The following is a 27,834-nucleotide window of genomic DNA, read 5'->3' as shown; positions in this document are numbered from 1 at the left end:
ATGGCTGCAATATAACAAAGAGTGAAAAATTTAAGGGGGTCTGAATACTTTCCGTACCCACTGTATGTGTCTTAGTGGTGGGCGATATGAACAAAATCTTATCTTGTAGTGTGAGCAGTTTTATTTCATGATAATGATTGTGTGTCTGTGTATATGTAACCTACAGAAGTAAATAGTTAGTAATAAAATAACAAAGAAACGCATTACAATCAATAGTGCAAATAACAGTACAAAAAAAAACTACAAAAGTTACCAAACTGAGTTCTCTTTTGCATTATGACTGTTTTTTGAATTGTAGAAAGAAAAGATCTTACTCATTCTCTCACAAAACTGTTGTTTTGAATCAGGGCAGTGTGGCCTGAAGGAGACACATTTGGATCTGTTGAGGTGGAACCTGAGGAGGAACTAGAACTTCTGAAGCAGATACTTTTCACTAAACTCCCTAGTAAGCTCACACTACATATATTACTGTACCTGATACTGTCACATATTGCATTATACTTCTTTACCCAATACCATTACAGAGAAGAATGTACTAATACTGTAGTATACTGCTATTCCTGGCAACATTATCAACAATAACCAGTGCTGTACTTTTCTAGCATTGTTCAACAACAATACTATCAGGTTTGGTAGAATAGTTTATATTATCAAACCTTATAGTATTGTTATAGTTTGAAAAGTAGAGCATGGCACTAGCAGTGGCAAGGTCAATGGTTTGACTCCCGGGAGACTCCTTTAGGGGATATGTAAATGGATAAAATATATACCCTCGATGCAGTGTGTCATTCCTTTTGGATAAATGCACCTACCAACATTTCTGTTATTATTGCCAGTATTGCTACTTGCTGAGAGCTGCAATTCAGAGTCCTAAATGCATCTTAACCGACAAATGGACCTCTTATAGGCACAAGCGTACTGTGGGTCAAATAGCCAAGGGTATTTTTACAACCCCAGTTCTAGAAAAGCTGGGACATTTTGTAAAATGCAATAAAATCAAGAAACTGTGATTTATTAATTGTTTTTAACCTTTATTTAATTGAACCTTCGCAAAGAGCTAGACAGATGATCTGATCGATAATAACGCCTAATCTGCCATTTTGTCCGACAAACAAATCAGACAGGAGAGTAGATTAACTTCGGTGGACTTAACCTTGAAAAATAGTGTATACTGTCGTCTTTCCACAGTTTAAATAAAATACCTTCTGATGTTCATTAATGTTTATTTCGTGCTTTAAGTAAATATTAAAAGATGATTGGTTCATGTGCCGCTTGAACCGAGGCGCTACAGTGATCTGTCACAACACATTAAAGAGCCACAAAACAGTATGTATTGTTTGAATTTCTTAAAAATAAAAAAATAAAAATTTAAAGCTGAGACTTTGTTTCATACCAGAAGTAACCTGCTCTGTCTTGTCTGTTGGCACGTTGTCAGTGTTCTCTTTGCTACGTGATGTATTTCAAAGTGGATGTGACTGACTGGCCAGCAGATCTGTCTCCTATTGAAAATGTATGGCCCATCATGAAAAGGAGAATCAGACAACAGTGACAATGGACTGTTGAGCAGCTGTCTTGTATCAAGCGAGATTGGGCAAAAATTTTGCTTGCAAAACTTTAAAAATTAGCATCCTTAATTCCCAGATGATTAAAATGTGTTATTAAAAGGAAAGGTGATTTGACAGTAGTAAACATGCATTTTGGTACCTCATGATTAGATTAAAAATTGTTATTCAATTTTGAATCCAATTTCGATTTGATTTGTGCATAGATTTGATTCTAGTTTACTGTATTGTTACTTTTCCTATTCGTTTAATAGATCTTGAAGAAAAAATCTCTCTGAATTAAATGTAAACCTTGAAATCTACTGTATCTTCCCATTTTAGTCAACCCAATATTATAAAACAAATGATATTTAAGGCTTGCACCCTCAACTGAGTAAATAGTATACCCGGCCCTTAAGAATGAGATGAAGAAATTTCTCTCTCTCTCTGTTCTCTGAATATTTTTTGGCCATTTGCTCAGTGCCCATTTTCCTGTTAATATCTGAACTTAGCAGATTTTTGAAAATTTGTTAGAATCTGCAATCACAATTAGCACTGATTTTGAAGCTTAGGTCTCTCTGATAGTGCTGCATCTTTTCTTAAACAGTTAGATGTGTGTCTATAGGAATACTTAGGCCACCTTCCTGTTCCACACTTTGTACATTCTGTACATCTTTAACTAGTTTGGAGTTTTTCAGTTTTTCTTTTTTCACTTGGTTCCAAGAGACCACCTTTTTGCACTGTGATTTTATGTCATCAAGTGTTGTTTGATTTTTTTTTTTTTTTTTGAGAAAAGAATTGCTTAAATTGACTGGAGATTTATTGTTTTAAGATTAGATGTATGTAGTGTTCTAAATGTTTTTTTTGCAGCATCTTTTTTTTTCCTTTTCACCATAGTGGCTGACCTTTATTGTTATTAATTGATTGGACTTTGTGATCTGTCTGCTCCCCAAACTGCTGCCTGAAATGTTAAAACATGCATCAAATTAAAGTAGTACTGCCAGTCTGTTTTCTTTCATGTGGTGGTTTGTGCTGTTTGCTGATCCTAAATCTACGAGCAATCTCTTTATTTGTGCTTATGTGGAAAAAAGACAATTGTGATTAATAATCATGGTTTTTTATTGTGCAGCCCTGTTTTTCAGTATCAATAGTTTTTAGTGTCAATAGTGTCAATATTGATAATCCTGGTTACTGGTTTATTACTGGTATTAGTGTCAACTCCTGAAATGTTGGTGTTCTAACAATACTACTTGATATCATTATAAACAATACTAGACTTTACTGTTAAACCCAATACTGGAGTGGTATGGTGATGTATTGACTTTGTCTTTTTGATTGTAGAGTCGGTTCCTTTAGATTCTGCTCTTGAGGAAGAGGATGGAGTTGAGTTGGAGGAAGAGGAAGAGCTGGAGTCTGTTGCTGTGTCTGAGACAGAGTTCAATTTCTTAGATTTCATCAAGAGGTGCGTGGAGAATTATTTCTACTTAAAGTAGATGTAAATTGAGTAAATTTTTCCAGCTAAAAACTAAACTTCCAGTCTTGTATTTTCTGTCTTGATAATTAATACCAGTATGCCAATAAAATGGATTGTTTTAGCCCTCTGGGGTCTGAGGGGGTTTTTGGGCCCTGGAGAAATTTTGGCATTCTCTGGCATTTGTGCTTTTTCAGTTTCTTGTAAAACTGAAACGGAGCAATACTGTCTAGAACAGTGATCCTCAAATCTGGCTCGCGAGATCCACTGTCCTGCAGAGTTTATCTCTAACCCTAATCAAACACACCTGAGTTTGCTAATCAATGTCTTCAGGATCATTAGAAAATCACAGGTAGGTTTGTTTGATTATAGGGTTGGAGCTAAACTCTTCAGGAAAGTGGATCTCGCGAGCCAGATTTGAGGATCACTGGTCTAGAATGAAAGTTATTCGGTATTGCATTTTTGGACTGTTTAGCAACATCACACAATTGGTCTACCTCCTTGTCTGATCTTAATCAAAGTCACAATTATAGACAAACACAACCTAACTAAAATAATAACACCCAAGTTGTTGTACTTTTTACATTTTTATTAAAGACACTAAGTAATCATTTACAACTGGTATAGTAATTCCAAAGCATTCAAATTTTACATGTAGTTGTATATGGAATTTTGCACTACCAGTGGCTGCGAAGCTGACAAAGTTGTCTGAATAAATTTGTTGTGTGAAAAATTGTTGTGGTAACATATAACCTTAAAAATAAAAGTGTGGTCTACTCTATACACGTTTTATCTCACATAAAACGGTAGTCACATAGTCAGAGTTTTGGTCTAAAATTTGGCTTTTCACAAATCGGTCATACAGGGAAAAGCAATCGTGATAATTAAAAAAATAGGCCAATTTATCTGCCTTGTTAACCACTACTGCTAATTTGCTGTTTATTTATTTTGTATACACCTTTTGAGTGATAAGGAAACATGCATGAATGAGAAAATAAAGAGTGAGACGCACTTGATAGAGTTAAGTGCAATAAGCAGTGAAAAATAACTCAATGCGGTACTTGCGCTGACTGACAAACAGCGCGCAATGAAAGCCCCTCTCTCGACAGCATGCAATCGCGAAAACAGATCTCTTTCGTGTTTTATTGTGCTTAAATGGTCAAATACACACACAGCAATGTCATAATGCCCGTTGTGTGGAGTATTCAAGGTTATATGTTGAATAAATGTAAAACAGATGGGTGAAAACAGGATGCGTTTCAGTATTGGATCCGTGCAGTCAGTCTTAAAAGGACAGCAGCTTTATTTACCTGCTGCTGTCTGTCATTATTAATGTTAATCATGTTTGATTGACACAGTGAATACTATGCAGTGTTTTATTTATACACTTTATTTAATTTCTGTAATATTTCGTACTACGTTAAATAAACCTAGCCTACTGTTGCTGAATAGATTAAAAGTTTATTTCATATTTATTTGTTCTGTTGTGCTTGTAATTTGCTTTTTTTCCTTATTTTAATAACAAAATAAAAATAGCTATATCGAGGTACATAGTTATCGTGAAATAAAATTTATCATACCGTGAAATAAGATTTTGGTCATATCGCCCACCCCTAAGCAGAAACAACTGTTATCAAAATGTAGACATAATTACATTTTATATTGATTTGAAGTAAGGCTGAATAAATTTTTCTCATGTTTTATGTTCTAATATATTCAGTAATACTCTATAATTAAAATTTTTGATTGACAGGTTTGCCAGTCCAAATGTTGTGCGTCCATACATTATCCTGCTGCGCTCGTACTCCCAGAACTCTGTTCACACCAACCACTGCATCACACGCATGCTGCACAGACTGGCTGTAGATCTAAAGATGGAGGCATTACTGTATCAGTTGTCCATCTTTTCCTTGTTTAATAAGATCTTGGGAGACCCAGCGGCGACTGCCTATCAGGTAACGCACACTGATGCTTTCCATTAATATTCTCCATTATTACAGTGTAGTTCTTTCTGCATCTTTTCTTACCATGTTGTGTCTGTAGTTTGACTGATAGAGCATAGCGCTAATGATGCCAAGGTCATTGGTTTTGATGTTTGAAAGAAAGTCTTTGCAGTTCTTAATCTCACACCTGCATATCTAAATTCTAAAATAAAAAATAATAATCAGTTGTTATTTAATTAATACACCATGTTTTTTTTTTTGTCCTTACAGGAGCTTGTTACATTTGCAAAATATGTTCTGAACTGGTTCTTTGTGTTTGCTACTAAAAACAACAAAGCATTTGTGGAGCTGCTGTTCTGGAAGAATGTAGGTGCTGTAAGAGAAATGACAGAGGGATATAATAAAGACGGGTAATTGCAAGTTTTTTGACCTTGTTGATATTGAGGTTGATGAGCGTTCATATCTTTGAACTTCATTACAGTGCTCAAAAGTTAGTGATATGTTTTATTCACATTTGTATATATATTAGGGAAGACAAGAAAAAAAGCAAGTGGACTCCTGAGGAAGAAGAACAGCTTCAGCGATTGTATGACAAGTACAAGGACTCTGGAGGTGGAGTTCCAGTAATTCACACTGTCTGTTGTTTGTTTTTTGAGTGTTGACCAGTCTTCTAAATGATCTTTGTTGTTGATGTTTTTGTTCTTTAGTGCCAGATATTGTTGAGACGATATTACCATTGCTGTGCAGCAGCCACACTAGACGTGAGGTGGTGTCTCACATGGTGTCCATGGGTTTAGTGGACAGTATGAAGGATTTAAAGAAAGAGAGGTATGATTCTTTTGTAAAACCTGTAGTTGGAAAGTAAAGGCTGGTAGCAAAGTAAAGACATTTTGCTCTGTTTAAAATCCTAGTGAGCTGCTTACTGTCTACATAGGAAGCTGCATCCTTTCTCTCTATCCCTCTTTTTCTTCTCTGTAATTCATTTAAATTCAACTGAACTAACAAATTGTTTTCATTTAATCAGGGTTTTGTTAGTTTCAGTTTCATTATTTTTACTCTTCTAGTCAAATTTTGCTGCAAACATCACTAACAGCTTTAACTTGTCAATGCTGGCTAGTGGTTATATTATAAATCATTTGTTATTATACAATTATATTAATTCAAATTGTGGAATACACACCTAGCACACATAGCAGGATTTTACAGTAGGGCTGCAACAACTAATAAAAATTATTGATAATGAAATTAAACCAAGCATTTCATTGTTTCATAAAGTCCGTGCACAGTACATGAAAAAAACTCCTTTAACTCTGCTAGACCCAAAATCCAAACTTAAATCAGTAGTTCACCCAAAAATAAAAATGTGCTATTAATGTACTCACCTTCAAGCCATCCAAGATGTAGATGACTTTCTTTCCTCAGTAGAGGAAATAATTGTAATAAACAATTTAAATCATGCTAATGAGCCTTTAGTTGCCTACATAGCCTAATAAGCGCTCAAGCGCATGCATAAAGCTTGCCACAGCACACCGGCAGAAGTAATGATGATGAATGTGTGAGGGACACAGTAAGATTAAACTGCATTAACATTTTAATAATCTATTTATAAACTAGTGTTTTCGGCTGATGAAATGGGCGACACTGACTCGTCATCTCCACAGTAGTGGATGCGCCTGCTTGCAAGTTTCATACGAATTACATAATCTGAGAATATATGTTTTTTTCAGATTTGAATTGTTTCATTTGAAAGTAGACATTTCACTCTCATAGATATATTTTTCATGTCTGTAAGGCAAGTATACACTGAGTTTCGCGCTCAAGTTCACAGCAGTGTTAATTTTGACAGCAAATTTTGATTTAGTTTTAGTTACCATATTCTTCATTCTTTCAAGCAGACATATTTATTTCTATAAATAAATTTAGATTCATCTTTAGGGCTACTAAAGTTTTTCAGTCAAGAGCAGTGAGTGATTTTCTGTCTTTCTGTTGTTGCTTGATTAACATCAATGACTCGGACAATAGCAACTAAATTAGGCTGCTATTCCTTTAAAACCGAATGCACTGCTGCAAAGGATGCAATGTACTGATACACGTTGTCCCTACTGTTTACGTTCATTTAAGATGTAATCAACTGTGTTTACATGAATACTCGTCAAAACGGACAATTCGACATAATTTTGTGTGTAATTCTCCATTCATGCGATGTGAAAGAGTACCAGTGTTGCCAACTGCTTTCAATTGAAAGTAGCTAAAACTGGTAGCTAAATGTCACTAGATGACATCATAATGGCAAATTCACTGATCTATATAAAGATGAATATAAATCAGTGGGCAAGATGAGAACTTAGATAAGGTTTGTCCAAGAAGTTGCTATATTTGTCCCTAAACTTTTAAAAAATGTCTCAAAAGGGGTGGGGAAGTCGCTAAATCTAGCTACAAAATAGCTAGATTGGCAACACTGAAGAGTACTAGCGCGCTGTGAGATGTGCTTTCTATGTGTTTATGCTTCAGTGTCTGCGCTCAGAAAACTGGACCGAATTGAGCTCTCTCTTGCGTCGTCAGATTTATCCATATGTCTGCTCTTCTCTTACTCCCAAATATTGACATTTTTGAACGTTTAATGCGACGTGCAGCCAAGTGTATGTTATCTTATGTGCTGCCGGTTCATATGTACTCATCTAATCTCCGAACCACGCAGCAGATTCGTTTTGTAATTGAATGAATCTCTTCTCAAATCGTCCCTCCCTGACATTTTTGTCGTTGATGAAAATGTTAATACATTTTCATCATAGTTTTTGTCATTCAAAAAGAGTTTTAGTTCGTTATCGTCTCGTTGTCGTCAGTGAAAAAAATGTCTTTGACGAAAATTATGACGAAAATTATTCGTCAATGAAATTAACACTGGTTGACAGAGGCCGAGACAGCAGAAAGCGTATCCTGTTTGCTTTCATTATTTTACAAAAGCTATGTTTTGTTGTTATAGTGAGTGCACACAAATAAACGTAGAGGCTTTACAGATTCGAAAGTTGTATTACTCTTATCTGTATGACCAAAGTGACAGAGTATTTTAAGAGCAAGTGACTGCACCGGCGCCTCCATCTGTCATGCTGTGAGCGCGCTACTGTTCAGCTTTCACACTCCGCACAGACACTTGAATAGCGCACATTTTTCTAGGTTAACATTAGATTGAGTGGCCATGTAAAGTTGCTACTACTTACATATTTCAGATGATAAGCCATATTTGAGGTCGATGAATGATAGGCGAGCATTTGGATGTACTGTATTACCACAAAATCCAGCCGTTAACGATCTGTCCGTCACGGACTGCGTGACCTCACCACTTCCTGTGGATTTTTTTTTTCTGCGACTAATAAAATTTTGGTTGACCAAGCCTCCTCTTGTCGACTAAAGGTTAGTTGACTATTAGGGGGCAGCCCTAGTGAAAACTATTTCTAACACATGAAATATCAAACAAATAAATCGGCTAGAATGCCCACCATTAGTTAATATAATTTTAGCAGCTAATAACTTGAATTTTAGCAGCTAATAAGGTTGTGCATGGTTTTTAATAATAATAATATTATTGAATAATATATATTGTTTTTATATATTTTGGTGTTGGTCATAATGACCAGTTGGCCTATATCTTGAGCACAGCATCCAAACTTCACTAAACTTGGTACACATTCTGAACAGTTTCATCAATTGCAGATGCTAGGTGGCATTGTAACTACAAAAAAAAAAAACGAATCCTGTAAACTTTTAAATGGCAATTGAGATTTGTATTTAATTAGTCTTTGCTTTATGTGATTGGCATTACTTTATATGAGTCATTACTTGCTCATCATTTAAACACTTGCTGGTCTTTTTTTACCCCCTCATTTGATCAGAAAAGGTACTCGTATCGTGCTCTGGACTGAAGAACAGGAACAAGAACTCCAGGTGCTCTTTGAGGAGTTTAGAGACTCTGATGGTTAGTGTAAATTAAATATATTTTAATTATATGAAATGATGATTATTCCATAATCAAGTAAAAATTCTGATCATTTTGTGTTGTTGATTTCATTGCTCTTACTGTAATAACAAAAATGAAATGAGGTAGTGAGATAAAAATAAATGAATGTGAGGAGTCTCTTTAATGAGTTAAAAAAAACTCTAAAATTTGAATGTCTGATAAATCTTTCACAAATGAACTCACTAAATCATTCAGTTGTTCCTGAATTAACATTTGATTATTATTACCGAAACATCTGAAGTTATCACTGTTTTCAGTGATGTCCATTTTGAAATGAAGCATGTTTTGAACATTTGAGGTTCATGAAAACTTTGAAATGAAATTCATGAAATCAGTGTAATTGCTCGCTGGCTTTGGAACTGTCTCTTCAACATAAGTGCAAATAATAAAAAGAAGAAGAAATAATAAAACTGAAAATAATCATCACATCTACCTAACTCGGTCTCTTGACTTCAAGGCAAAGTCCTTTATTTATTGTTTTCTCTGTTATTTTCGTAGATGTCCTTGGAAATATTCTAAAGCGGATCACAGCCAAGCATTCAAAGGCTCGAATAGTCGACAAGATCCTCAGCATGGGTCTAGTGTCCGATCGCAGAGATCTTTACAAGAAGAGAAATCGCAGTGCTCCTGGGAGGAGTACTGGAATGGTGCGTCCATCAACATATAAGTTCTATGGTGCAATATAAAAAAAGCTTTGATAGGGCAGTCACATTTCATCCTAAAATTAAAAGACAAGTTTTTTCATGACTGGCATATTTTAACCTTCTACTCCTCATTGGTGTAATGCAAAATGGATGCATTATGTTATACAGTATGTACAATGGTAATAATTACATTTATGCTGAACTAAAACAAAAATGCCTGAAACCAGGGTTGAAAATTAACACCCACCAAGCACCAAATTTTTAAATTTTTTGCCTGTGAATTTTACAATTTCACAAGGTGGTCATTTAGATCATAGATACATGGAAGTGGTGTTTTTTGACTTGATGCAGTGTCCTAAAAGAGCCCTTACCAGTGGTTGGAGGCCCTAGCCATATCTTAGCAATAAAATGTCTATACCAGTCTTTACCAGAATGTGATGGAGACAAGGTGGTTGGCTTTTTTACTTTTTTTACAGCAATTTACTGAGGCCCCATGTAAAGACCCCAAGGCCCCCTCAAGGACTGTGTCTGCTGAAAGGCCATTCAAAACCATTTTTAAACTTGCATTTACCTTTGCCATCATCATAGTAAAATGATTAAGGTGTATGTAATTCAGAATACTTTAATAACTCCCAACCAGTCGGCATTTACAGTAGCTGCTGTTCTGTCGGCAGATATACATTTATATTTGTGTGTGTTTATACATGTCAGACAGAGGAAGAGTTCTTTGATCTGACTGAAGAGCCACAGGAGAAGGAACTGGACATAGAGGAAGAAGAAGAGGATCAATCTGATCAAGATGAAGATGAACAAGACTATGAAAAGCTTGTTGACAACTCAGCCAAAGAAGGACAAAAGAGCATGAGTAGAGACAATTCTTTGAAGAAAATTCATAGTCTGAGAAACATGGTCCAGACTTTACAGCAACAAGGTAAGTACCATCAGGCATAATTTTGAGATTCTTTCTAAGTGAAGGCTGAGAACATTTCTAATATTTTGTGTTAACAGGTCTGTCAGGGCCTGTCCTGTGGCTACAGAATTCCCTTAACAGAACTGCTGATGACCGCGAGGAGGATGGTAAGTACTAGGGATGTCAATTTTCGAAAATGAATAGATGTGATTATGATCATTTGATAAAATGAAGAGAGCTCGTTTGAGATAATTTTACTTTGTTGACTGTTTCCTATCCCGACACAGAGACCGCTGAACGCGCCTCTTTAAATGGTTTCGTGGTGCTCTATGTGGGGTGTGTGCGCGTGAGGTGCCGGCGCGATCGAACAGCTGAAACATAAAAAAACTTGTTTATGGAGCGCAGCGCCACACTTCTGTTTTAAATCTGTTAGCTTAATTATTTAAGCCAGATATATTCACTATTTTTTTTTTTAATGAAAACAAATTGTTATTTGTTTAAATCCTCAACCGTAGTTAAACGACTTAATCGACCATCGATAGCTTTAATCGATTGCATCTCTTATCGGCAATTAATCGATAATCGATTAATCGTTGACATCCCTAGCGAGTACATAAAACGTTAGTGATTAAAGCCTCTCTGTTACTTCTGCTTGCAATTAGAGTGAAAGTATTCACAGATCTCCACAAATATATCTGTGGTTTGAGAGTGTACAGTAGGAGATTACTCAACATGCGTCCCTTAAAGCATTTATTATGGTCTGCATGAGCAAAAACGTGCGTATGAATAGTGAGGTGTCCATTTTCAGAAGTATTTATGGTCATTTTCTGGATCACTAGAGTTTGAGAGAGAAAGAAGCCTTTTTTATTTTTAGTATTTCAATATGTTCTTTGAGGTTCTCCTTATGTAAGAAAAAAATATTTTTTAATAATTAAAAATTGTTTGTGACGGAGGGTTTATTAACACAAGCACTCTTTTTTGCATGTAAGAAAGTGTTTTGAAAACATAAATATAAATAAAAATAAATATAAAGCCCTCTTTTACAGACAAAGCATTATGAAATTATTTACTGTGATATTACTGCTGTCAGATTTAATACAGTTGGCACTGCTTCATCTTTCAACAAAATGTTTTTTTCAAACTGCATTTAATTGTGCCTGGTTTACAAAACAGTCTGCAGTGTCCCAAAATTGAGAGCTTTCTCCAATGTCCTGCAAGGGGTAAACGGTGTCCCATATTTCTGTATTTATTTTCTTCCTTGAAATTACAATACAGCAATAAGAAATATAATAATAATAAAAAAAAACTCATTAGCGTTTAAATATCCATTTGCGCAGCTGTCAAATAACCAACATATTTTATCTCCCTCAAAAAAGATGAGGGAGATAAAATCTCTGCCTCTACATCATATTACAATGTAAACACCATAAAGTAAACCGTCATAATTCATCAACAGTAGATCACAAGCACTGGCATAAATGCATGGTATTCATTGATTGTACTCTGAAACCATGAGCCTGTAGAACAGAGCAACATTTTTTCTCTGTATCGTATTCCTGTTTTTTTTTTTATTATTCCCAAATTTAAGAAATTAAAAAAATTATAATTAAGATGTTTGTTATACAATTGTAAAAATTATGACGTCAAATTGCATAAAATTTTTTTTTTTTTTTTTTTTTACTTTTTATTCAATCACATGCTCCTAAATACATTTTACAGTTCACACACATCTCAGGGTTCCCACACTTCTTGAAAGTACTTGAATATCAGACACATGGATTCAAGGCCTGGAAAGTACTTGAAAACAAATATAAGTCCTTGAAAGTGCTTGAATTAAATTTGAAATAAATTTTGTTTAGTAGAATGGTGCTATTTCAAAAATTGTTCTATATGCGCTGACGCTGTCAAAGACAAAACGAAATGGCGCTAATGATTGGGGGGTTGAGATGGGGTGTAGCGCGAGAAAAAACTTAGCGTGTGAGCTGATGCGCAGCCCTGCATGAACCTATGGAGAAGCAGTGCATTTGCGACTGAAAATTACTGCGTGCAACTATGAAAAAAAAAAGGAGCACCAGTAGGACTGACCCGATCAGCATATTTGTGTTTGGGCTCAGGGGAGCTTCAAAGGTTTCTAACGTACTTACAACGTGTTTTTGCTGCGTTGAGTAATGTATCACAGACAAATATGTTGATTCCTTGAACACAATGTTAATCGGAATCCACTCACTACTCAAACACCGGAGTTTCGTTCAGTGCTGAATTCTGTAATCTCACGAATCCTCTCATTATAGCAAACAAAGTGTTGACAGGGTGTAAATAATAGATTCATTGTGCAGTGTATGGAGCTTCGTTGATTAGAATGGAACTTTGTGAGATCGCGATGAGTGAGTGACAACTTTTAATGATTATTAAGGTGATTATCAAGTTTGCAAATGTGATATTGATTTAATACAACAGTCCATTAAACAAGAAATTAATATTAAGTGACTTGCATTGGCTGACTACAACAATATTGCCTGATTTTGCTCTATTTCATCAACGAAAATCATTTCAAACAAAGTCACAGCTGAGCCGGTGTTTCGTTTATGAATGAACGTGCGTTTTTAAACTAATCTGAATCAATTACCCATTCATGAAGCCAGTCACTTGCTTCATTCCTGAATGAATTAGTCATTCGAACGAATCAATTGAATGAATGATTTAGTGATAAACTCAATGATTTGCCGCCACATACTGGCAGTTTTACTTTCATTTTTAAAGGATCTTTTCTGTTATTTAATTCGTTTAATATTTCTATATTTTATATATATATTATAATATAATATATATATTTTATATTTAAAACATTAACCTCAACATGAATTTATGAATTTAATTGCACTCATGCCACCTCTGAGCCTCATTAAACGTCTGAAAATACACTTTTGTGTTTTTCTGTGCCAGCTCTGTAGTACAAATTAATTTTTTAATACTGATTTAATTTGATTGGTAACTTATTCTTATTCTACTTGATTTTATTCTATTGTTTTAATTAGAAATTTTAAAAAGCTTATAAATATAATTTTTCAATTTGACAAAAGATGACATACTTTTAATAAAGTTAGAAAAACGCCATTACAAAGGTGTAAAAACTAAATTCCCTGTAAATCACTTTGAGTCAAATATCATCTCGTAATGGAAAGGCTAATATTTGATCAGAATTTTTGATTATTCATTAGAAGGTTTAATTTTATGAGACCTACACATTCAAAACCTCATTACTCTGACATTTTTAATGTAAATGTTAAGTGTAAGTGAAATGTTATGTACTGTAAGAGGTCTTTCATGATGCTACATATGCTGGGGTGTGAATTTGATAGGTGCTTGATATAAAATAAATGGTGTTTTAAAAAGTCCTTGAATCTAGTGTTCATGAAAGAGTGGGAACCCTGCAACTATTCTTAGTCAGAAATGCGATTAAAATGCTCACACTGTTGAGGCCTGGATTAGTGGGTAGGGCCAGTGGAGTGTGGCATGAGATGGACCCTAATATATCTACAAAACCCACAACATCCAAACAAGCCAATAAGGAATTTAACTTTTGGAGAGAACGTTTACGATCCTTTGTCTTTTAGCGGGGTGTTTTGCATATGAACCAGGGGTTATAGACATAGCTTAGCCTAACCATTGCCATTTAGAATTAAGATCGCGTGGGTTTTTGAATCGAGATCTTCTGACAATTAATGGTGCATTTCTACCTTTTTGTGCATATTATACTTTTAGCGTGATTCATGCTTCAAAATTGCATTGTTAAACAATACAATATCTTTGAATATGCATAGCAATTGAAAATATAACTGCAAGCAGTGATGGAAGGCACAAGAAGCAATTCCACTGTAAACTGGTGTCTTTAGAAAAACAATGCACCGTGTGCAATATGCTTTTAAGCAGGTAGTTATAATATGTCAGTTTTATTTGTATGTGCCACTCTTTATACCGCCGGTTGTTTGTGCTATGACCGTGAACCACAATTAACACATCCATGTTATCAACCCTCATGATCAAACATACAACACTAATTTGATATAAATCATATATGAAAGACTATAATAGACTTCCTGTTTCATGTTTTAATTCGTCGCTACAGCAACACTGCATCTAAATTTAGCATCTTCAGTGTCTTGGCATAATTTTGACCATGTTTGTTTAAAAAAGCATTAATCCTTTGAGGACTATTTATACGGTCAGAGCCTGAAATTTAAAAAAAATCCACATTAAATCAAAAGCGTCTGACTTCCTGTTTGGTGGAGCTGAAAGGTGATGCTACAGAGACCCCCCCCTCCATGCCCATTTCTTAGTTTTTGCCTATGCCTAATTGCCAGCAGGACCAGCCAATGAGCATATGCAGTCCAAAGCGTGCATCTCAGAAATCTGTGTTTCTGTAGCAACCAGAGCTTTTAATGGCAGCTGCAGTAATGTGATGACTTTACAAATTAGCCATTGGCTCTTTTATTTAGAAGGCAAAACTATTCCACCATATTGTGCATTGTACTTTCTCCCATTCATAAGTAATTTGAGTGCACAGTCTTTGTATATCTCTAGTCTTTTTGCTATTGTAAGTCTTTTTATGATATCAAAAATCCTTTCACAGTTTTACCTCAGCTATGTTGTGACATTATTCTGACCAAGTCTGAAGCGATTCAGGAATATATAACAATTAGGGCTGTCAAAATTAACGCAAATTAATTTTAACGGCACTAATTTTATTAATGCGCGATTAACGCAGCGTGCATTTTCTGTTTGACCCGTGGCCTAACCCGTAAGATAGTTGGAGAAATGGATATGCTGACAGTTGTTGTGAACTTATCGACTTTGTTTGAGATTTAGTGACTTTTCAGACCCCTTTAGCAAATTTTTATTTTTTTTTTTAAGCTCCTAGTGACAAATCGTTAGGGTTTGCCCAAACCTTATTTGGTTTCTGAGACCAGCCGGTACTGCTGCGCGAGGTCTCTCTTTCCCGCTGCGCACACACCTCTCTCTGCGTCTGCTCTGTTCAGCGAGCGGAAGAGAGGAGCAGCGCTTTCAGTTCAAATATATATGATGTTGCTTCTCTAATTTTACATGCAAGTATAGCCTAAATCACAGCACAGCTATTGTCTTTATCTTATGTGTAGCCTATTTGATTTCATCAGACGACGGCTCGATTATCAGGATTTTTGTGCAGATTAACGTCTTGGAAGAGAGAGCTGGTTATGTAGTCTTAATGGGTCGTGTTTCAGTCACTATTTCATATTCATTCCGTTGTCTGACAAGAGAAACAGTAAAATATATCAATGAAAACAGTTTTATTGAGAATTAAGCTGCATAAAAATACAGTATGTGGGCACAGAGAGGCAAACAAATGTAATAATAAATAATAAATTTACATTTTGCATGTTCAGAAGAAGTCAGCTGCCCTGTCATGCAAATAATGTAAACAGGCTTGTGTAAATATTGCTCAGTGCAAAGAAAGAGAAGTAATGGGAACCTGGCATTTCTATGTTCTTTTTGTCTAATAGACATGTTTTTTTAAAAACATCTATGACCTATGAAACATGTCTAGTCTTCATGCTCTATGTTGACTATGGTTTCACTAATAATAAACATACATTTGCATAAAGCATCCATATTTGTCCATGCCCTTGTTGATTAGAGTATTAAAAACTTGAAAAGTATTGATTTAAGGTACATTTAGAACAGATAAAAAGGTTAACTCATGAGTTAACTCATGACAATCATGTGATTAATCGCGATTCAATATTTTAATCGATTGACAGCCCTAATAACAATATAATTTCAAAGCCTTTTGTAAATGAAACATGTGCTGCTTCCAGTTGGTGGCTTTATTACTGTGACTCAGAATAATCACATCCTTGTGATTAGCCTCCTTGACTAAACATATCACTCAAGTAGTGTTGTCACGGTACCAAAATTTCAGTATTCGGTACCAATACCAGTGAAAATCCACGGTTCTCGGTACCAATTTCGGTACCAAAGCAAAACACAAAAACATGCTAATTGAACAACATTTTTATTAATAACGTTAAACAAAAATTAAATGTACAAAACCAATGCCATTCTTTATACTTATTTAAAATTGTTTCAAGTTTTTCCACAAGTAATAAAAGTAGTTAAACCTAGATAAATGTGCGCTATATCCAATAGTTTGTGCGGAGAGTGGAAGCTAAAGCGCGCTTTGCAGGACAGAGGCGCCAGCACGATCACTTTTTTTCAGTGGATACGCCGTCATTGTTACTCATAAAGATAAGAGAGTAATACATCATTCGTAACTGTAAAGGGTCTACTTTTATTTGTGTGCACTCACAATTTCAACAAAACGTGCTTTTATAAAATAAAGAAAACAAACACGATGCGCTTTGTCGTTAAATATAAGTTTTTGTTTTTTAAAGTAACGACCAAGCGGCCAGAGGCAGACAGTGAGCCTATGTTTGATCAATTTAGCCTTCTCAAATCATCACTACTTGTCTAAAATAAAATCTATAGATATAAAACAGTTCAAGCATTATAACAGTTTTAACGTTAAACCTAGATAAATGTGCGCTATATCCAATAGTTTGTGCGGAGAGTGGAAGCTAAAGCGCGCTTTGCAGGACAGAGGCGCCAGCACGATCACTTTTTTTCAGTGGATACGCCGTCATTGTTACTCATAAAGATAAGAGAGTAATACATCATTCGTAACTGTAAAGGGTCTACTTTTATTTGGGATGTCTAAAATATTAAAATAAGGAGAAGCCTAAAACAAGACCGATGCCCGGCCCGCGTCTGAACTATGATGTGAAAATTGTCCCGAAGCCCGGCCCTAGAGGCGTAATAAAGTCGGGGCCCGTTGGGCCCAGGCTGAAATGCAGGGCTCTAGTTCAGGCAAAAGGAAGCGTGCATTTGAACGCAGAACTCTTCGGTTGCGCTGACGGCACGCATGCTGCTGCTGCGGGACACTAAACACCGTCGAGCCGCTCTTGACAGTCACGGCAGCACGGTCTCGTGTTGTTTCCACCAGCGCGGCAAAAAAAAATAATTTTCATCACTAATTGATGGATGTCTAAAATATTAAAATAAGGAGAAGCCTAAAACAAGAAATGTGGCAAAACATCTCTGGAGTGAACCTCAGATTATTAAATTCGAAAGTGCTTTCCATATTTGGATCAACATATAGGCTACATTTGTGAACGCACATTTTCGGCAATGTCGCGCGTCGACATGCTTCCATGCGCGTCTTACAGACTGCAACTTACAATCGCGACTTCATTGTGCTCTTACTCCTTTCGAGCCGATTTCCATTGATGCATGGTTTGTTAGGATAGGACAATATTTGGCCGAGATACAACCATTTAAAAAATCTGGAATCTGAGGGCGCAAAAAAATCAAAATATTGAGAAAATCGCCTTTAAAGCTGTCCAAATGAAGTTCTTAGCAATGCATAGTACTAATCAAAAATTAAGTTTTAATATATTTACAGTAGGAAATTTACAAATGATCTTCATGGAACATGATCTTTACTTAATGTTCTAATGATTTTTGGCATAAAAGAAAAAAACAATAATTTTGACCCATATAATGTATTTTTGGCTATTGCTACAAATATACCCCAGCGACTTAAGACTGGTTTTGTGGTCCAGGGTCACATTGCAGGCAAATGTGGCCCAAATCTGATTTTTTTTGCTCACATGTGACTCAGATCTGTTTTTGTCATGACAGTGTGAACAGCACAAACCGCATGGAATCTAATCTTTTGAATTCTGATTTGTGCCACTTCCATATGTGGTACTAAATCTGATCCATGTCAAATGTTTTGCAATGCGACTGCAGTGTGAACGGTCATGTCGGGTTTCATGCGGTTTTTACGTCACTCTAGATCAACATTCGTCATAATTCTGCGCTTACGGGAGACACTTCAAAGATTTTACATACCCAAAGTTATCAAGACAGTAACGAAAGGGAATCAGTGGAAGTACAGTGTGTCAGAACTCATGTGTATTACAGTGACAACTCTACAAGCAAAACACGAGGCTCGTATCATAAAAGTGTCAAAACTCTGCTTTCTTTTGTCACATCCTTGTCTTTATTTTTTCATATTGCCTGTGCATAATTTCGCTGGCTTCTGCAGCAGATCACACTATAAATAAGTGCATAATCGCTTACTTTATCCTCCGTGTTTACTTCCGTATGACGGCGAGCTACGCAAGTGTTGCCAAATCCACATTTTCCCCGCGGAATTGGGCTACTTTTTCATCTGTTGCTGTTTTTCATGTTTTTCAACTTCGTGGGTTGACGTGACCCCACTAACGCGATGTTTACCTCCCTGAACATGATTGGGCTAGTTTTGGACTAGTTTTGAGAAAGAATTGGGCAGATTTTGTTGTGAAAATCTGGAAACCCTGTTCGTATCGTTCTTTTGCACATGCGGGTCAGTTCAGAACCATGATCTGTTCACACTGGAAATCTGATATTGGCCACATTTAAAACAACAACGTGAACAGCTATACAAAAAAAAATCGGAATTGAGCACTAAGGCTCGTAGTGTGCACGTAGCCATATTGCCTTGCTATGGTGAAACCATTTGAAATTTCAAAAATCTGTTCAGCATTGAGTTTATGATCACATGAATCTCCTTGGAAGAGAGCTTAAAGGTTTACTACATGCACTTTCACAACTGCACGCTTTCAGTGTTTGGGCCCTAATTACATGAAATTTCAGTCCTAAGCCCGGGTCAGTTCAGAACCATGATCTGTTCACACTGGAAATCTGATATTGGCCACATTTAAAACAACAACGTGAACAGCTATACAAAAAAAAATCGGAATTGAGCACTAAGGCTCGTAGTGTGCACGTAGCCATATTGCCTTGCTATGGTGAAACCATTTGAAATTTCAAAAATCTGTTCAGCATTGAGTTTATGATCACATGAATCTCCTTGGAAGAGAGCTTAAAGGTTTACTACATGCACTTTCACAACTGCACGCTTTCAGTGTTTGGGCCCTAATTACATGAAATTTCAGTCCTAAGCCAAGTTTAGTCATATTTTCCCCCAAATATAAAAATTTTTCATACATGTCATCCACTCCTAAAGCAAAACATATTAAACTTACAATAAACAATACAGCAACATAATCTCTGCTAATTAAAAAGAAAGTGGAAATAAAAAAAAACAATTGTAATGATAATATACACTATATAGCCAAAAGTTTGTAGACACCCCCCCCCTTAAGTAATGGATTTGCCATTTCAGTAACTGCTGTGAAGTAAAAGTTGTGCTATACTGATAATAGATCTTGAAGATACCAAAAGCTCAAACTGGAAAATCTAGCTGATAACATTGATTTGCCAATAGTTTTCAAAATCAATAATATGAATGAAAACTTTCCACTTAATGTAAAAAGTGTTATATTTTATTAGAAAATTAACAATAAAGATGAGTGTGGGGGGGGGGGGGGGGGGCGGTTAACCAATACGATAACACTTTAGATTAGGGAACATTATTCACTATTATCTACATACTGTTTGCGAAATAAAAACAAGCACAATGATTTCAGTTTGTTATATTTGCATAATGTCGAATCCATTGGAAATTAATGTAATAGAGCCTGTTTGCCTAAAGCTTCTAATGAAAGCAGTGAGGCTGATCACACAGGAAGAAGCTCAAACCATAAATGAATCTATAAATCCATAATATTCTTAATGTATTTATATATTCATATAACATGACACAACAGCTAAATTTAAAAGGGAATTCCACCAAATGCTTATAAATTTTAGTCTGTTTGTTGCAAAACAACGCACTGACAGACACGAGACAGCAAAGCCTGCGCTGTGCATTAGTGGAAGTTGACTGTCTATTTGATGCTTTGTTTTCTTCCCCAAAAAAGATCATCCATATGCTTTGTTAAAACTTAGTTTAACCATAACACAAATGCATACTGCACCAGTGAGGTGAACAGTATGTTTTTTTGTTGTTGTTTTTATAAGGAGAACCCTCATTAAGTACTGACCCACTTTTTATTTTATTGTCATATGAAATATAAATTATGTCCAAGAAAAGGAAGAGAAGTCTTGAGTCTTATCTTTTTAAATGGCATTTTCAAATGGCATGGTGTATATTATATATCCATGTGCTATCAGATGAACGTTGTGAGTACTGTTTCTGGGTCCAAGCCCCTAGTGCATTTAAGTGAGAATACGATCACAACAGCTGTTGATGAGCGCACTTCATTTATAGCACACATTTTAAAAACTCAAGAGTGTACAATACAGTCTCCAAGCTCACAGAGTCTTGGGCACCAATAATAACAATTCAGAAACAATAAATCACTGTCTGGCCAACTTGAATTTGGCTATTGAGCATTTAAGAAGTGCTACAGCACACTGTGAGTGTGAATATACAGTATATGAGTCTACCCTTTGTCTTGAACGAACTCCCTAAACCAGTGCTTCTGAAACCTGCCCTGAGGACCCCCACCACTGCACATTGTGTATTTCTACCTCATCTAACACAACTAGATTTCTATTTGGTGTGTTCCACGAGAGAGACATACAATATGTGCAGTGGTTGGGGATCTCCAGGACAGGGTTGAGAAGACCATTAGCAACTGAAACAAAGAAAACACAACAGCCCCCTACTGATCATGTCTTTTTTCACTGCCTAATGTTGTTTGATACAGCATGATCTGTTTCTCTTCAAAACATATCCACAATGACTGCATCTGTAGAAAAGAAACCACCCAAAACACCCTAACCTCATTCTGGCATATTTTGCACAGGCAAAACCACTCACAGGTTTTTCGCCAGATGCAAAAATAGTTAAATTTAAAATATGGCCTCTTTTTCTCCAGGTGTTTCTCATCCTGTGGCACTGGTTCCTCTGACAGAGGAGAATGAGGATGCCATGGAGAACAAGACTTTCCAAAAACTTCTACACACAGTCGGTATCCGTGCACCCACAGACGGACAGGTTTGGTTTGAGCTTCAGAAGCTTCCGTATTCCTATAATAGTGATTATTTGAAGACACTATAAGCTATCATCTCATCCAATGTATCATTCATCAGGAATCTTTCTGGAGAATTTCTTCCAGTCTGAGCGTGCATCAGCTGAGGTCAGTAGCAGCATCTCTTGACTTGGTTGAGGAGACTGCAACTGAAGGGGACTCTGAGGGAAACAAGGAGAACAGTCTGACTGTTGAGATGGAGGATAATGATAATCAAGAGATGAGAGCTCAAGCACTGAGAGCTTTGCTGTTGTCACGCCAGAGGAAATGTGCCTCTTCTAAATCAAAGGGTAAGTATGCGACATATTTGGTGATGCCAATGTTGATCATTTTATTAGAGGCCAAGCACTGGAGGTGTAAATGCAATTATCTATTAGTTTGTTCTTTGTCTTTGTCACTCTTAAAGTCTGTGGCAGCCCATAGAAGTTATATATGTTAGCATATTACAGATAGAGGACAGTCTGAGCTTGTACAATAGCAAATCCTTATAAACCCTCTAATGCCACAAAGGATTTTTTTTTCCTTCTGATTTCTTAGTTCATGCCAAGTCGAATGCACTAATATGGTTTCAGTTTCTACCATATAGAAATTTCACTACTGTTTTTGAATTTTCTAAAATCATCACCGGAATGCTATTTTTTTTAATTAAATGTTATGGCATTGGTGTGCTTGGCCTCATAATTGCTGCTTGTAGCTATATTATTGAAAATATATTTGACCATGTGAACTATTTTAACTACGTACTTATTTGGTAATTACCAATTAAGCAATTTAAGTTTTTTCTGTCTTTTATAAGATTCTCCTTCATGTGAGGGCAGTTCTGATACTGTGGAACAAAGGTTAGTACCAGTATTGATGTACTTCTTTAGTGACCAAAATTTCTGAAGGTTCAAGCTAAACATGACTTTCTTCACAATTCTACTAAATGTGATTTTGATTATTTGGGTTTCAGTGATCATATAGAGGAGAAAATATCAAAGAAGAGAAGAAGAGTGTTGGATGATGATGATGATCAGAGAGGTAATGAACAATATCTTAAAAGCTCATCTAGAATTTTAGAACTTCTGTTACCACTTCCATCTATTGACGTGGTTCAGCACGATAGTCTCTGAGATTCATGTAAATGACACTTGATAATAGTGAGTAGAGACCAGTAGAGGTTAAACACCATGCAAACCATGCGTGGGTTGGTTTTAACTCAATTGATGACTCAGTTTGACCTCATTTACTACCGGTCTGAATAAGTGGAAAGAAAACCACGAAGTGCACATATCCAAGCAGCGCTCAAAAAAAGAAAACGTGAGAGAGGAAATGCAATACTTGAAAGTTTTGCAAAGCTTAAAACTTTTTATTTGCCTCAGTTTAAACGGCAGTGTGAATGGTCACCTTTTCTAATTTGCTACTGTTTATTGTATGAAATAAACGGGAATGAACTTCATAAGGTATGTTGAAAGATTCTGTACAAATGATTGAAATGTATCGTGCTTCATGTGAGTGTTCAATCAACCATGGAAAGACAATAAAGCAGCTTATGAACATGTAACGCTGCATTTGCCTCAGGAAAGTCATTCAGTGTCCATAGATCACTAGTTTGCAAGTGAAATATACTCTTCACTTAAAAGAGCGAGAAAAAAAGTGCATTGTGCAAATACGCAAACTACAAGCAGTGGCGGATCCTGGAATTGAAAATATAGGCAGCCACACACCGCTTTCAGACACAACTGTCTTCTTTTCTTTATAGTTAATTTGAGACAGTTTATTTTCAAGAAAAATGTAGAGAGCACATTTTTGAAAGGCAAGAGCGCATCCATGTAATGTGTGAGTGTGAATCTTTCCACTTGCTGGCGGATTTCTTTCGCTCTCATACAAAAACTGGACGTGCATTCTCATATATAGTTTCCTCTGTCACTAACAGTTATTTTGGTAATCGAGTAATCAGTCGATTATTCTGACGATTGAGTAATTTGATTGTTTTTTTGGTGGTAATAAAAATAGACTTTAAAATGACTTAAAATACATATATAATGGCACTGAGGAAATAACAATTGGTTCAAATAAAATATCAAAAGCAAGAGATTATATCGTTTTATTGAAAAAACTGTTAAAATACATAATGTAATAAAATAATATAATCATAGCTCATGTACATTATGTATTACATCAATTGTCTGCAGAGGGCGCCAATGGCCTGACGATTGTTTTTACACTTTACAGCGTGATCTAATCCTTGTTTAATATTGCCTAAACATTTTATTCAAATGTCCACTTAATCTTTACTATCTGGCCACTTTATGATAGAAATGCTACAGCCACTGTCATTTCTTGAACAAAAACATGTGGACATCAAAACATGCAAACTCAGAAAGAAGATTTAAACTTTTATTTTGAAGTTGCGATGCACGAGCGTATTTAGAAAGATAATGTATTCTTCTGTGTTGGTGCAGGTTTATAAATGATTTACCTTTTAAATCTGATAGAATGGTGCACATTGTTCCCAGCTGAACGTTATAAGCCACTCAGACTCACAGCATATGCAAAGATGGAGTTTGAGATGGTCCGCGTATGTAAATAATAGGGCTGCACGATATATCGAAATATTGCAAATGTAAATATCGCAATATGCATATCGCAACGGCGTGCGATATCATTATCATTTTAATAATAGGCTACTTAAATCAAAACGTTGCAAAAGGTCAAAGTTTTAGTTCGACGCATATAACAGAGAATTGCTTAACGTTAAAAAGAATTAAGTGCAATAAGTTGCAGAAAACAACTCTTTGCCGTCTCGTCTTGCTGTCTGACTCACACCTGAAGCGCGCGAACAAGCTGCATCGCGCACAGCGTATCTTCAGTTCTGCCGCACACGTGCAAAGCACAGAGAGACGCGCAATATGCATATCGCAAGGGCGTGCGATATTTGAATCATTTTAATAATAGGCTACTTAAATCAAAACGTTGCAAAAGGTCAAAGTTTTAGTTCGACGCATATAGCAGAGAATTGCTTGACGTTAAAAAGAGTTAAGTGCAATAAGTTGCAGAAAACAACTCTTTGCCGTCTCGTCTTGCTGTCTGACTCACACCTGAAGCGCGCGAACAAGCTGCATCGCGCACAGCGTATCTTCAGTTCTGCCGCACACGTGCAAAGCACAGAGAGACGCGTTTCAGACCGAGTTGATTCGTCTTTCGCATCTCCTCCTTATGTTTGAACAGACGCATACACACAGAATTATGTCAATAGTACCCGTCTCGATGATCATTCTCGTAAACGCAGTCGGTTATGTTTTAAATGAATGTAAACACCTGAGAAAAAATCGGATGTGTATCATTATACTGGATCCGTGCAGTCGGATTTAAAGGGACAGCAGCCTATAAATGCGTGCTGCTGAATATGTCACTAATGTTAACAAAACCTCAAAATGGCTATAACAAAGATTAATCTAAATTTAATTCATACAGTCACTTTAAGCAATATCGTATCGCATATCGAATATCGCATTTTTTAACAAGGTATCGCATATCGCATTTTTCTTCAATATCGCACAGCCCTAGTAAATAACTGTTTGTGTGGAGCAGCATTTACTGTGAACGGAGTCACTCTGAAATGCACCTAACCTACATGCATATAAAGTGCATATTAAACCCGCAGAGCATACATTTATTTTATTGAATCACACTCTGCTTTATTTTGATTTTTAAATGGTTTTAATATTTGTGCAGCCTTAGAAAACGGTCTAATCATGCTTTTCATGGATTCTCATGGTTAATTGACACGGGCAAAATGCAGTTAAGTATTTTTCATAATAGAGTACTCAAATTTAATTGAGGGATCAAGACAGTCCTTATGTCTAATTTTGCTTATCAGAATTAGCTTTATTCACCACGTGTGTGCAAACACAAGGAATTTGTTGTGGTTTTTAAGAAGCTCTTGGTACATACATGCATGCATACATACATACAATACATATGTACATACATATCTGACATGAGAACAGAAACATTTAAATAAGACTTAACAATAAATAACATACATATATATATATATATATATATATATATATATATATATATATATACATACATGCATACATACATATGTACATACATATCTGACATGAGAACAGAAACATTTAAATAAGACTTAACAATAAATAATAATGTGTATGAATCTGGAACAGAAGATTTATGTACAGATTTGTGCATTATTTACTCTATATATACAGCTGTATAAAAATATGCATATGTATTTACATAGTACTTGAGATAGAGGCAATAATTAGAGCTGGAGAATGAATTACAGAACACAGGTAATGATTCATGTGTTAGCTGTTAAGGCTGGAGATGGCATGGGGGAAAAATGTTTTTATGTCTAAATGTTCTAGTGCACAGAGATCTGTAGTGTCTGCCTGAGGGGAGAACTGCAAACAGGTTGTGTCCGGGGGTGAGAGGGGTCTTTGATGATGTTACCTGCCCGTTTCTTCACTCTGGAGTTGTACAAGTCCTGAAGATTGGGCAGGTGGACACCAATGATCCTTTCTGCTGTCCTAACAGTCTGCTGCAGTCTTCTTATATTTAATTTGCTGGCTGACCCAAACCAGACAGTTATAGAGGAGCACAGAACCGACTCAATAACAGCTGAGTAAAACTGTGTCATATGCGCCTGTGGCAGGTTGAACTTTTTCAGTTGATGAAGGAAGTACACCAAATAAGCCAGAACCGCCACTGACTAAAAGGCTGATGTTAGATGTAAATATTTTTCTACTGTTTTTGTAAAAAATTTTCTGTATATGTTTTTCAAAGTAAAGTAAATAGATTTTAAATCTCACTCAATTCTATTCAATACTGCTGTGCAGTTTGTAGTAATATGTTACAAAGGTAATTTTCGGGTGGAGCATGTGGGGCCTTGGGTCTTGATTTGGACCAACAAAATGGTAAACCAGCTGCTGGTACAGAAAGCCAAGAAATAACTTGGTCATTACTACTAGGATTTTCTCCTTGTGTGTGCTCTATCAATTCCGGTCTTTGTCGATCATTCTGTCTTCTGGCTTCAGACTTTTTTGGCTTCTACTGTATAGGTACTGATTCTCCCATTGTTTTAGCTGGAAAAGCATGATGATAAGTGTGATCCATTGTCAGTTTTTTGCTCTTTGCATCACCAAAAAACACTTTGCTTCTAGCATAAATACAGAGGTGACAGCTAATGTGCTTTACCAGCAGAGACAATGAGAGAATCTGTACAGCCATAGAAGCTGAAAAGATCTGAAGGCAGAATACAGAAAGACTGACATCCTTGTTGAAGGTAGACAGCATACAAATATTGTTTAACCACAAAACTACATCAACACCAAGGGTATTTACACTAACTCTGCCCACCAAATTGAGCTTTATTTTTTATATTATGCTATATATTATATTTACTGTTTATTGCTGGCCCAACCAGAAAAAAATGTCATAAGAAAACCAGTCCAGTGGAGTAGTCTGGCAGAGTGGCGTGGAGAATAAATCTTGATTTGCAAAGTAGATATTTGTTTGCTTTGTCTTTGTGATATGGGGTGTAGATTTGAATGAATGAAGAGGCATTTGTTTATGGGTTTGGAATGACATGACGGTGACTAAATAATTACAGAATAGTTTTGGGTGAAATAAGTTTTTGTGTGACAGTCAGGATGTGGCAGACTTGGATGTTACCAGTTGGTGTTATCTTTACAATTGTCGTTTGCACCTGCCTAATTTCAAACTGCTTTAAGGACAAAGGAGTATCAGTTTAGTATAATCCGAGAGTCGCTGATGCCAAAGAATTATGGCTCAAAGAGGAAAGTTTATTTTCTGTGTGTTGAGTGCAGGGCTTTTATGCTAGTAAGCCTATAGTGCCTGTTCACTTGATATCCTACAATGGAAAAAAATATAGTAACTGGATTGGACATTTTTTGATTTTAATACTTTTAAACAATTTAAGATGAGTCATTTAAGGTCTTTGTGAAATTTTAAGAAGTAGTTGATAATGTAGATGTGTTTATATTAGATATATTATGTAACTGTAGATATGTTTTATAATCAGTGTGTGATGCTGAAGGATATTGATTAAAGTGCTGTGAATTCCTAAATTTATCTAGAAGACTTTCTTTTCTTTTCTCTTCCACAGATATTTCAGATGTGGATCCTTTATCCAGGAATAACTTTGAAAGAAGCATCGATTCAGACCACGAGAGTCCTGCTGCCCCAGCTAAGCGCAGATATAAGAGAGTGTTAAGTGATGAAGAGGAAGATAACTAGAAATATTAATACAGCGCAATAC

General features: G+C 35.9%; 1 protein-coding gene across 1 annotated transcript in view; it reads left to right on the top strand.

Moving 5' to 3' along the window:
- The window catches only part of timeless (timeless circadian clock), a gene marked incomplete at its 5' end in the record, with an annotated part of 71,144 nt that overhangs the window by 40,792 nt on the left and 2,518 nt on the right, over positions 1 to 27,834 (top strand). Inside the window, 15 exons of the mRNA XM_016496158.1 lie at positions 348 to 445; positions 2,883 to 3,003; positions 4,766 to 4,967; positions 5,226 to 5,365; positions 5,485 to 5,567; positions 5,663 to 5,783; positions 8,846 to 8,928; positions 9,469 to 9,617; positions 10,326 to 10,545; positions 10,623 to 10,691; positions 21,390 to 21,508; positions 21,604 to 21,832; positions 22,339 to 22,381; positions 22,495 to 22,562; positions 27,682 to 27,814. Of these exons, the coding sequence (XP_016351644.1) occupies positions 348 to 445; positions 2,883 to 3,003; positions 4,766 to 4,967; positions 5,226 to 5,365; positions 5,485 to 5,567; positions 5,663 to 5,783; positions 8,846 to 8,928; positions 9,469 to 9,617; positions 10,326 to 10,545; positions 10,623 to 10,691; positions 21,390 to 21,508; positions 21,604 to 21,832; positions 22,339 to 22,381; positions 22,495 to 22,562; positions 27,682 to 27,812 (1,876 nt within the window). The remainder of the gene's footprint in view (positions 1 to 347; positions 446 to 2,882; positions 3,004 to 4,765; positions 4,968 to 5,225; positions 5,366 to 5,484; positions 5,568 to 5,662; positions 5,784 to 8,845; positions 8,929 to 9,468; positions 9,618 to 10,325; positions 10,546 to 10,622; positions 10,692 to 21,389; positions 21,509 to 21,603; positions 21,833 to 22,338; positions 22,382 to 22,494; positions 22,563 to 27,681; positions 27,815 to 27,834) is intronic.

Source organism: Sinocyclocheilus anshuiensis, unplaced genomic scaffold (assembly GCF_001515605.1).
Source record: "Sinocyclocheilus anshuiensis isolate Anshui unplaced genomic scaffold, SAMN03320099.WGS_v1.1 scaffold746, whole genome shotgun sequence".
NCBI lineage: Eukaryota > Metazoa > Chordata > Actinopteri > Cypriniformes > Cyprinidae > Sinocyclocheilus > Sinocyclocheilus anshuiensis.
Note: the sequence above shows the minus strand (reverse complement) of the source record. Positions and strands in the feature narration are given on the sequence as shown.